The sequence below is a fragment of the Conger conger genome, chromosome 1 (genome assembly GCF_963514075.1).
Source record: "Conger conger chromosome 1, fConCon1.1, whole genome shotgun sequence".
Taxonomy (NCBI): Eukaryota; Metazoa; Chordata; class Actinopteri; order Anguilliformes; family Congridae; genus Conger; species Conger conger.
In genome coordinates this window covers 32458382-32470250 of record NC_083760.1, presented here as the reverse complement: position 1 = coordinate 32470250, position 11869 = coordinate 32458382, and the positions used below count along the sequence as shown (strand labels likewise).

Below are 11869 nucleotides of genomic sequence, written 5' to 3'. Positions count from 1 at the left end.
CATCTGCATAATTATTATTTGTATAAATTATATTAATTTATTCATTTATATATTACATAAAACACTACTGCTAAAGTGCCGGCCAGAAACAGATGTGGTCCCCCTCTTAGCTCGGTTCTGCTCCAGGTTTCTTCCTGTTTTTCCTTGCCACTCTTGCCCTAGGCTTGCTATCAAATTCCTTTTGAATTGTCTTGCTGCACAATGAAGTAAGTAGTTTGATTTTCCATGTAAGTTGGTTTTTGTAGACTTCTGAATTCATCCTGCTGGTGCTACCATCATGAGTGTAGGAAAGCCAGGGTGGTAAATGGGTGTGAAACAGGAGTTTCATTTCAGGAGTTTGGTTTCATTCCACATCACATGCATTGGTAAAAAAATTTTGTCTGCCTGTCACCCAATCAGGGACAGGAACCTGCTTTGTGGGGTATAACGCTTGTACCCACACAACACTTCTTCGTGATTGAACTGCTTTGCTTTTACCCAGTATGCTTCATACTGTAATTAAGACTATTTTTGCTATATTAATAAATTGTTGTTGACCTTAATATCGGACTACAAGTTTTACTTACTTACTGCTATTAAGTCAACATGGACCAGAATCTCTAAGGATTGTTTCAAGCACCTTCTCACATCCATTCGATGAAGAATTCAGGCTGTTTTGCGGGCAAAGGGAGGTCCTACCCAGTACTAGAAAGGTGTACCTCATAAAGTGTACACAGACAGACATTTAAAGATATTCATGCACATCAAAGCATCAAACGACACTTACCATTTGTCCTGAAATCACACCTACTGTATATGCAGGAAATGACCAACAATGAGCAGCAACAGTACTCCTTCAGTACTTCCTTCATAAAACTTCACTTGTTCAGCAGTCTGCATACTTAAGCAAATTAATCTGTTTGCATTGAAAGGAATTAAGAGAAAAATGTGTTGAATTAATCCAAGCATAATTTTCCTGTATCAAATGTTCACCTGGCACTTCACCAAAAAAAACAAGAGCACTATGGGAAATTGAATTATGATTAACAGCAAAAACTGACTGGCCTCCACCTGCTACAGTTACAGGCCCAGACATGGGTTATGCGAAGAGACACAGAAGATACGTATATGGCTTTTATACTGTTTTCTGTACTATTAGTCTTTCAGAGCCCAGAAAAGCATGTGTCTGCACACCAATTTCTGAGCCTGGTTTACCACACACAACCCCAGCAGTCCACAAGTATTAGGACAGTGACACAATTGTTTTGGCCCTGTACTCCAGCATATTGGCTTGAAAATGAAGCAATACATATAAGGGAAAAGTGCAGGCTGTCAGCTTTAATTTGAAAGCATTTACAACCATATCTAAGGCAAGTTTTTTTATACAAAGTTGTCGCATTAAGAAAAGCACTGTACAACAAAAATGTACATGAAAACTTGCAAAAGAATGAGTGAGGATTCTAGCCATTTACAACTGGAGTATGTTGCTGTTTTCAGCACAAATCTATATAAATCAAGCAGAGACATAGCCAAAACTTTGGGAGTGTCAAAATTCACTGTTTGGCATGTTGTCTGGAAACAAGAATGCACTGATAAGCTCAGCTTGAGCATAAAAGGAAGACCATTATAGTGGATGACCAAAGAATACTTTCAATTCTGAAGACAAACCCCCTTTCAACTGTCAAACAGATCATGAACACTCTCCAAGATGTAGGCATAGTGACCGCCAAAATAGCTACACTTACATAACATCAGCGAGTTCACCACTGGTTAGCCTCAAGAACAGAACGTCCAGAATAGAGGTTACTAAAAAGTACATTAAAACTGAATTCTGGAACGAAGGGGAATCTCTTTTCCATTATAAACAGGGCTCTCTCTAATTCCAAATTTCTTGTCTTTTTTTGACTTCACACTCTCAGCTTCACTAGTCAGGTCAAATCAGCCCATGTCTGCACTGTGCATCTCCTTTTAAGGTACGGTAAAGATAACTTGCTTGTGCTTATCCCCAAGTCAATCAAAATCTAGGACACCACAAATTGTCTAAAACACAAGCTACATGCACAATGGGTTCAGTGCTCCAGTGAACAAATGAACAAATGAATGAATGAACAAACACACACACACAGCAAATATAGTAAGAAATTAATGAATGCTGTGGTGCAGTCATTCCCAAACCTCTCCTTGGGGGGCCCCCTGCTGGATCCAGGTATTTGATGTGTTCCACCTCAAGCACACCTGATACTGTATACCTAATCAAGCCTAATTAGTTCTAAGAGGTGTGCTTGAGATCACACATCTGGCTGGGGGTCCCTAAGGAGAGGTTTGGGAACCACTGCTGTTGTGAAAACCATTGAGTTCACTCAAACGCAAAATTAACATTATAAACCTTAGGGGGTCAAACGGTTTAATCCTATTATTTCAGGGATTACCACTGTTATCATTATCATCATTGTCACCGTATTTGTCCTCAGGAAATGAATATTCATATAACATGAATAGGAAAAACATCATAAGGAAACAAGTAAAACAGGGGAGAAGTAAACAAGCAATTCATATTTACAATAAATACAGGCATAACAATATCATCGTTATTTAATTTGAGTACACCCTTTCCCCAACACCCCAACCCACGAAGACCAGTAACCCCAAAATGCCGTCTGACTTATGAGCCTTGAGCATCTGGACACATCCAGCTGGCAATCGTGTGGAGCAGTTTGTATTGGGTGGGCAGTCTGTGCGCTGCCACGGAGACAGCCCTATGTAGGGCAGTTTGTATTTGAGAGAAAGGTGGGGACAGTACATTTCTTGCTGTGGTAACAGGCCTGCATAGGGAAATTGTACTGGAGTGTAGTCGGTACACTGTTATGGTAATAGGTGGATCTGCATTGCGTTTAGAGGTTGTCCCCAGGCTGGTACTGTGGCTCTGTGGCTGTGAAGTAGTCCTCCAGGAAGGCCTGCAGATACTCAAAGGTGGGCCGTTCCTCAGGGTCCTTTTTCCAGCACTGCACCATGAGCTCGTGCAGAGAGCTTGGGCAGTCCTGAGGACAGGGCATCCTGTATCCCCGCTCCACCTGCTCCAACACCTCTCGATTATTCATCCCTGAGACACGGGGAAAGGACAGACAGCAGCACATGCACACACACGCACACGCGCACACACACGCACATGCAAACAAACATGGACACACCCACCAGGACATACATACAAAAACAACCAAATACGCACATGTAAGAGTAAACGCATACACACATGCGTGCATACACAGACGAAAGAATAACAGAGGAAAATGGTGGAAAAAAGGGTTAGAACTGTATGAAATACAGGTGTCAAACTACAGCCATTGGGCCTCATGCGGGAACATTTTTGTCTTCTTAACGTTCTCTTACTTTTTTTTGTATGATGGGCTTGTACACATGTGCCAAGTCGAAATCAACAAACACTTTTAACTTCAGAAAACTGTCCTAATGACCACGGAAAGATTGTGAATCCCACCCCTTCTTAAATGAGCGTGCGTTCATGATAATTGTGAATTAGCGTAATTGATGCCCCAAAAATTCCATATAAGGCCCCATTTGTCTGGAAATGTCATTCATAAAAATGGCATCTAAGAGCACAAAAAAAAAACTTTATGAGTTTGGAGATTGAAGTCCTGCTTTCTGAGATCAATAAAAAAGGAATATCATTTTTAGCAGTGTCAACAGTGGAATTAAGGGATCTGCAAAAGGGGTGGGGAAAAAGGAAGGTCATACTGTCACTGAAATTAAATTATTATTAAAAAAAACACAGCTAAGCAGTCCATGAATGCAATTGGAGGGGTTCCCAGGAGGGGAATCTCAGTCATGGAGCCATGGCGCAAAAATGCTACTCTAACTGAGTTTTAGGACTACAAGCTGTATGATAGCTACTGCAAAGCTAGCTTCTATCATGCAACCATTCTAAATGTTAACATGTTTTTCTCACTCTAAATGACAGCCTATCTACTCTAAAACCATTGATGGCCAAATGCATATTATACTGCAATGTTGATAGAATAATGGAACTACACATGATGAAATATTGTATTTTATCAAATATTGTATAACCATTTTATTCTTTCTATTTTATTCATTACAGATAGCTTGAAGAAATCTAGTGGCCTATTATAGTATTTTACTGAGCCAACACCAGGGAAGGCCAAGTGCAATATAATATAATTTGAAAAAATTATATCAGCCATCAGCCTCCCAACTCTAAAATGTTGGTATCGTTATTGGCCATTGAAAACCCATGTCGGCCCACCACTATTCATGGCCTTCATTAGCAGCTGACTCAAAGGAAACTACAAAAATCGGTAGGCATAATACCCAAGGTATAGAACCAGGAATTGCACCAGAATTGAGATAGATTTTTGGGCAACATTATCATCAAGCAAACAGATAACCACTTAAATCACTGTACAAAACAACATCTAAATCATTAAAATGTCCTCCCTGGCTTGAGTCCCACAGCCCTGACCATGTCTCTCACCTGGATAGGGTACCCTCCCTTTGGTCACCAACTCTGTCAGCAGGATCCCGAATGACCACACGTCTGATTTGATGGTGAACTTCCCATACAGGGCAGCTTCAGGCGCAGTCCACTTGATGGGGAACTTTGCACCTAAAACCAGTTCCAGAGGAAAGGGTCAGAGTTTGAAAGGGGAATGCCTGTAGTGTAGTGGTTAAGGTAAATGACTGGGACACGCAAGGTCAGTGGTTCTAATCCCAGTGTAGCCACAATAAGATCTGCACAGCCGTTGGGCCCTTGAGCAAGGCCCTTAACCCTGCATTGCTCCAGGGGAGGATTGTCTCCTGCTTAGTCTAATCAACTGTATGTCGCTCTGGATAAGAACGTCTGCCAAATGCCAATAATGTAATGGAATGTCCAGATCCATCCAAACAATCAAGCACATGCACAGACAGACCACAAGCAAGGCTTTAGCCCCTGCCCTCCTGCCCTGTTGCCCTCTCTCTCGACTAGTGCCCTTTTGGCGGGTGGTGTTTATAGTTTGTATTTTGTATAATGTGTGCACGGGTCCACAGATTTAGCATCCTGCTAGTAAGTCTAGTGTCCGTGCCTGTGTGCATGTGTGTGTGGTCATGCTGTGTGTGGTATATCCAGTGGTTAAATTGGGCCAAAGTGATCCAGAGCTGTGTTCTGCCACCTACATGATTATCTAAATCTGAGCCACCTTAGATTTCCCATAATTTACAATCAGTAAATTTACATTGCGAGCAGCTGGCACTGTCAATAAATAATGATCCTGCACAGATTCTCCACAGCCTTATGCTTATGGAGCAAGAAATACAATTTATGTGATACACAATTCACAAATGGCATGAGCGTTTTATAAACGGTCAATTCAACAAACGTATCAGCTTCATGGGTACTCACGTTTTATACTTTTTAGCCTCTGAGCATGTCTAATCTGTATGAAAATGTCATTGTAAACATTACTAATTTAATTATTTGTGGTACTTCTTTTTGGCAATAAGCCTAGTGTTGTCACCTTTTCTGATAGGCAAAGATCTTTTCTGTCTATGTACAGTAACGTAACTGCTTGCTAGTTTTGGCAGTGAAACTAAGGTCAGTTAGTGACTCGGTCGTGAGGATGGGACAAAGAAGTGTGTTAAAATGCCTTATAAATGCAGTCTCTGTCTCAACCGAACAGAACGGCTGACAACAAACACAATGAGTGTCCATTACTGTAATATATTATAGCCAACTAGTGTGGTTGTGCAGTTTTTGCCTATACTATATCAGTAGGCTACTTAGCTAGGTGGCTACTGCTCCTAACCCGCTGATCGAGTTGGAAAATATGTAAATCAATAGCATAAGCTAGCCTACTACAAATAACTTTACTATGTGAGCCATGCCAAACCAAACCTCCCTTCCAGACTTTCTTATCAGATGTGTTGTATGGGATTTGGCAAGCTATGCGCTTTGCTAGCTAGTTTTTACCACGTGACACACGGCAACTGTAAATAACTATCGCCATTACCCCTCCAGTTATAAACTTGTCCCAAGTTTTTTCATAACTATTATAAGGATATTGTTGAAGACATTTACATACATTGAAATTGTATTTGAGTTCACAATGTTGGCTTATGTTTCTCCAAGTTAAAACCTCTTATAATGGTCTGACAGTCCTTTGGTTTGGTTTGTTGTTTGCTCACAACAATGCTGAAATCAAAAGTGTGTGTAGTGTGCTCATTACATTTCAAGATAAAGCCCAACACAGGGAGAGATTGGTGCTATAACCTTGAAAGATAAAACCATTTTCATTTTTCATATATAAGAATATATATTAGGAACAGCTGGGTGGATGAAGTGGATACTTATGACATCTGTGTCTGTGTTATAAGGATTCAACCTGTTCATGCACCAGATGGAGAGAATCCAAAGTGCTTAAGATGGAATGAAGTAGAACTGCAATTAGATACTGCATATTGTGAGGTTTCAATCCACAGTTTTGGAGTCACTTTTCAACAAGATGGGTGAAATGAGTGGGGAGGGCTGGTTGGCAGTTGAAATAGTCGAGTGGCAAAGATATCCTCTGTCTGAGAGGCGACTCGCCACTTACCTTGTCGGGCCGTATACTCGTTGTCCTCGATCAGCCTGGCCAGGCCAAAATCAGCAATCTTACACACAAGGCTGTCTCCCACTAGAATGTTGGCGGATCGGAGGTCCCTGTGGATGTAGTTCATTCTCTCGATGTATGCCATGCCTGCAGCCACCTGAAAGCATAAGGGAGCTCAGACAGCCAAAGATGCAAGTAGATTGAAAATATAGACAAAAGTGGCGACCTGAAAACTGAAAGGTGCTCATTGGGGCCCTTAAAAAGAGAAGCTCAAACTATGAAAATCAATGGGTAACTCAAAAAGGGGACATCAAATTTGAAGGTTGCACAAAAACAGAGGACCCAGAGCAGAGACTATTACACAACCCACCTGTGCAGCCATGTCGACCAGGTTCGGGAGCTTCAGTGTCCGTCCTTCACCGTCCTTTAGGAAATCCAGCAAACTTCCTGTGAAAGGAGCAGGTACTAAATGTTAAGGCCTATTGCGGACATTCTGCAAAATCAGGTGCATCAGGAGATGCTCAATGCTAGATAAGAACATGTGAACAATGTACAGGAAAGCAGTTGTTCTCTCTATTGTTAAATATCAAAGATTGCACCAACGATGTGCTGCTATCTCACCAGTCGGCTCTCACTGCTGATGGCTGTGAATGAAATTCTATTGGAATTTGGAGTTAATTTGGATTTGAGGGGGAGAGTGCTAGATTCACTAATCAAATCGCAATTCATATTTATTAAATGGAGTAAGGCCAAATTTAATTAACATTGTAAGAAAATACTTTGCATTGTACTAAACAGCTAGTGAGCGAGATATCATTCATCCCGCTCTGGTGAGTAGGCTTATAGTTTTTTAATAGGCTATCTGTGCTCATTTGTTTTTGTTGTTATAATAGTGCCAATGCTACTGCTGATAATAAAATGTGAACAACGCACAGGAAAACAAGTCATCAAGTCATTTGCATGTCCATTCATCTTTGCATGTCCCTTAATCATTCTGTGACCAGTGCTAACGAGGTTAAATGCTGCGGTGGAGGATATACCCTATACACTCACATTGTTAAAAAAAAGTGTTTATGTAAGAAATTCTTGTACTTTTTTACAAGTACATATTTTTCTTACAAGTACACAACCTAATGGCATAAAACTCCACATACTTCCTTCTCTGGACTTGATTTGCACTTTATGATATGGTGGCTTTGTTTTATAATGAACCTTTATTCAGGAATTCTCTTGAGATAGTTGAGGTACATATTTGTCCTTCAAATTTCTGAAATGTACCCTGCAAGAACAGTTATGTTTTCTTTGGGTACAAATGAGTATGTTTTCCAAGCCAAAAAGCCACAAACGGCTCTGGGTAAGAGCGTCTGCCAGATGACTGTAAGGCGATTTGATGTACCTTTGCTCATGTACTCGGTGACGATGTAGATGGGCTCCTCAGACACCACAGCGTACAGCTGCACCAGCTTGTCGTGTCGGAGCTTCTTCATGATCTGGGCCTCCTCTAAGAATGACTCGGGTGACATGGTGCCCGGCTTCAGCGTCTTCACCGCCACCTTGGTGGTCCCATTCCACGTCCCTGCCAAGGGCAAACAGGATCTAGAGTCAGTGGCTCCGGCCATGTCCAGACACTTCTGGCACCTACAGCTCTACCAGGATTTCCCCAGTTTTTTGTAAACTCAGGTAGCTTCATTTAAATTCATGCAAACTTCGTAAACTTTAAATTAAATGAATCACACATTGTAAAACATTCACTAATGGATGACATTCTGGCACTCATTTTGGCTACAGTTTTCTTAACAGTTTAAAGAGTTTCTTCCCAGAATGATGTACACCAAAGTGTCAGGCCAGAGGTATAAAGCATGTATACAAGGTGCTATGATTTGTGTGTGTTGTACCTTCAACTGAATACATTTTCAGGGTTTCATCTTATAATATGGGCTAAATTATTTTATGAATCTCTTATGAAGCTCTTACTTCACAAGCAGCTGGCTGAATAAAAGGTACAGGGACTAATTTAAACTTCATTACCTGACAAATTGCACTTTGACTTGGCAAGGCCTTATACTCCTTATACTAAGGAGTAGAATGAGCCAGAATTAGACAGCGCGGTTCCAGTTCAGGATTAGTCAAATGTCAAGATGCGGTAAATGCCTTTTTCTGAATCTGCCAGAGGAATGATTGCGGATTATATCCCTGGGTTCTCAGCATGCAAATCCATGAGACACTCCTTGTTCAAACATTCATGTGCAAAATAATCACGATACACAAAGTAAATTTAATGCTTGCTCAATGGCAATAATTTGTGTGTCCAGAGATCTTTATCGTTTGGATGGGTTGATAGTAGAAGATAAAGAATGTTGGATCTGCCCATTCACTTTGGAATCTTGGAAGCTCAATATCTCAAAACTCTCAGAACGCAGATAGAACCTCATAATTCTCAGCTCACGATAGTTTGTACGTAAGTTGACATCAAGTTTGTGCACAAATATAAAGTAGACTTGGTCCTTGACTAAGAAATTGAGATATTCCGTGCTAAACCATAAAAACATTTTTTTTTTTTTAATCTTTTGTGTACACTGTATGTACATGCTCTAACATAAATGTATTCTGTCTCAAATTTCTGAATGATACAAGCCTCTTCTTTAATTTAAGTATTCAATCATGTGTGTTCAGTAAACAGTTCTTCAGATATTGACACTTACAAAGTAGGCAGAAATTTCCCTCGGGGGGGCAAAGTGGAAAGGGTTCACTAACACCCACATATTGAGGCCATGGCACTCAAGTCAACTCTACAATTCAAGAATGTCAGATGTGAGATGTAAGATGTATAAAATGTAAGTTCAGCTTCTTCACAATTTTCTTCTGGGATGGTGGTTTCTGTCGGGAGAATGATCAACTTAAATGATCAGTCATATGTCAGCATTCAGTGAAAATGAAGGAGAAATAAAAGCCAAGGAGACTGTGTGGATGTGACCTGTAAAAAGGGCAAAATTACCCAAAACACCCTTCTCTCACAGACACATCACTGCCAACACTCCAAAAGTTAATAGTTACAAATTGGGATGGGATAATTGCGAAGTCATTAGCTATTATTACTCCACTATTACCTTACATTTCTGGTTGGTATTCCAATCCAATTTCATACGTTTTAGCTCTAGCTCACCCTCCACATGTGAAGGCAACTTCCTGGTTTACCTCCAAAAAATGCTATTACTATAATCACATAATGTAAAGAACGCGGGGAAGCGGCCGCTTCCACCAGAAGTTAACGTGCGTTCAATGGTAGTGTTTCTCCTTGGGAATGTGTTTCATGATTATGGTAAACGACAAATAACTGTACAATGTCCCTGTGTTCGGAAGACTGTGTTAGCTGGTCCAAACACCGCCATAAAAGTCTGCCCAGTTCATAGTCTTTCGTTAGCAACAGCTTCCCCACCACAATGTCACAGTGGAGCACGATTACCATCTCATTGTATGCTGAAATGGAGTTCTTATGAAAATGGAAGGAATTATACTTTACAACACACAAAAACAAAAGCTGATCTGGAACACGATGAGCTAACTTGGTTTTTGGACAACACGGTGAGTTTACGTGAAATAATATCATTTTCACTTAAGAGGCTTTCTGTACTCTAAACCATCTAAACTAATAGGCAATGATATGCCTGAATAGTTTCACTTCATCATTTTTGAAAGCATCTTCAATTTCCAGAATTTACTTAAATGTGCCTAAAACGTTTGCACAGTTCTGTACCTCCCGGTGTAACTGCATGTGTGAATACCAATATAAAGTGTGCTGTACATCAGTAATTTAGTTAATTATCTTTCGTACATACTGTACATATACAATCACGTGTAACTCATGACCCAGCTCTACGGCCAGCCCTCCTTTAATGTAGCGAGGTGAAGCTTACCTATCCAGACCTCCCCAAACTGGCCGTTCCCGAGGCGTTTGATGAGCTGCAGCGACTCCCGCGGGATCTCCCACACGTCTTTGGTTTTGACGGAAAGGTCGGCCAGACGGGGCATGCCTTTGTGACAGGGCACCACCAGGCGGCAGCAAAGCCCCGCGGCCCTCTCTGTGAGAGGGCGATGGAGAAAGGGGAACAGAGGGGACAGGGGAGAAGGAATAGGAGAGAGAAGAGGAAATGCATAGGGAAAGAGACAGAAAACAAAAAGAAGATTGAGAGAGTGAAAAAGACAAAAACGGACATTTTGATAGGAACATATAAATGACAATTCCCCCGAGTAAAACATTATACATTAGACACAGTACTCACAAAAAAGGAGAATAAACAATGACATACACATACATATACTGTACATAATCATATTATGATTAATAACAATTTAATACAGCTTATATCTATAAGTATTAGTGGAATCCTTTTTTTTCCCAACTTTACCTGAGTAATGCTGGACCAGCTGTTGAAGTGTCTCAAACTGGGCTCTGGTGGTGATGTAATAGCCACCACTGTCTAGCTTGCGAATTTTGTAATGCTTCACGTGGTCTCCTTTAATGTCATCCCAGTCTCGTATGGACAAGGAGAAGGCCCCTGAGTGAATTAGAAAGGATATCATTTTGTTGGTGTGATTTCAATGCCCCCTTAAAATGACCACCCTATTTGAGAGAAACCCCCACCTCTTAATACATTAAAAATGGTATAGCATTTCAATACTACCTGAAATAGTATTGAAAATGAACTGCACACACCTGGATAAAAGCAGCACGTTAATGCATACCTGTATTTTTGCAGTAAAATGTTCATTGTTAAATTGACTCTGATAGAAATTAATGGCAAAAAGAATGCGTGTGTATGGGTGTAAAGACGTGATTTTCAATCCCCATCCAGGAAAATGTTCATAGCATCCAGGAAATAAAATAAAATCCTCAATAAAACTTTGACATTGGCAAACTTTTAAAATCTGATAGCAACGACTACACCAATGTGATAGCGTGAGCTATCAACGCCCAGAATCATGCGTAGAATGGTTCCTACATATTAACGAAGCCTTGGGGGCAGCATTAAGTCCTATCAAAGAATATATCGCAGAAAATTGAGCCATCCTTGAAGGAATTTGGGAGGAGATGTTATAATAAAAATGATAAAAATGTTATCAATATATCTGCTGAAGTGGGTACGCTCCAAGGCTCACTTCATAAAAGAAAAAAGTTTATCTTTTATGATGCATGCACTACTTCACTGGCTGAACCCAGATCTACAATCTCCCAAGAGAGATAGCAAGAAATTATATCACCAATCAGAATACAAAAAATGTTGTTTTCTGGC

At 40.5% G+C, this 11869-nt stretch overlaps 1 protein-coding gene across 1 annotated transcript in view; it reads right to left on the bottom strand.

The window, feature by feature from the left end:
- Nucleotides 1-2366: 2366 nt before the first annotated feature.
- Nucleotides 2367-11869, bottom strand: part of fyna (FYN proto-oncogene, Src family tyrosine kinase a) — a 34469-nt gene continuing 24966 nt past the window's right edge. Inside the window, exons 6-12 of the mRNA XM_061230853.1 lie at nt 10985-11134; nt 10493-10657; nt 7975-8154; nt 6949-7025; nt 6582-6735; nt 4487-4618; nt 2367-3079 (exon numbers count right to left, since the gene is read on the bottom strand). Coding sequence (XP_061086837.1) covers nt 2871-3079; nt 4487-4618; nt 6582-6735; nt 6949-7025; nt 7975-8154; nt 10493-10657; nt 10985-11134 — 1067 coding nt within the window. The 3' untranslated portion in view covers nt 2367-2870. The remainder of the gene's footprint in view (nt 3080-4486; nt 4619-6581; nt 6736-6948; nt 7026-7974; nt 8155-10492; nt 10658-10984; nt 11135-11869) is intronic.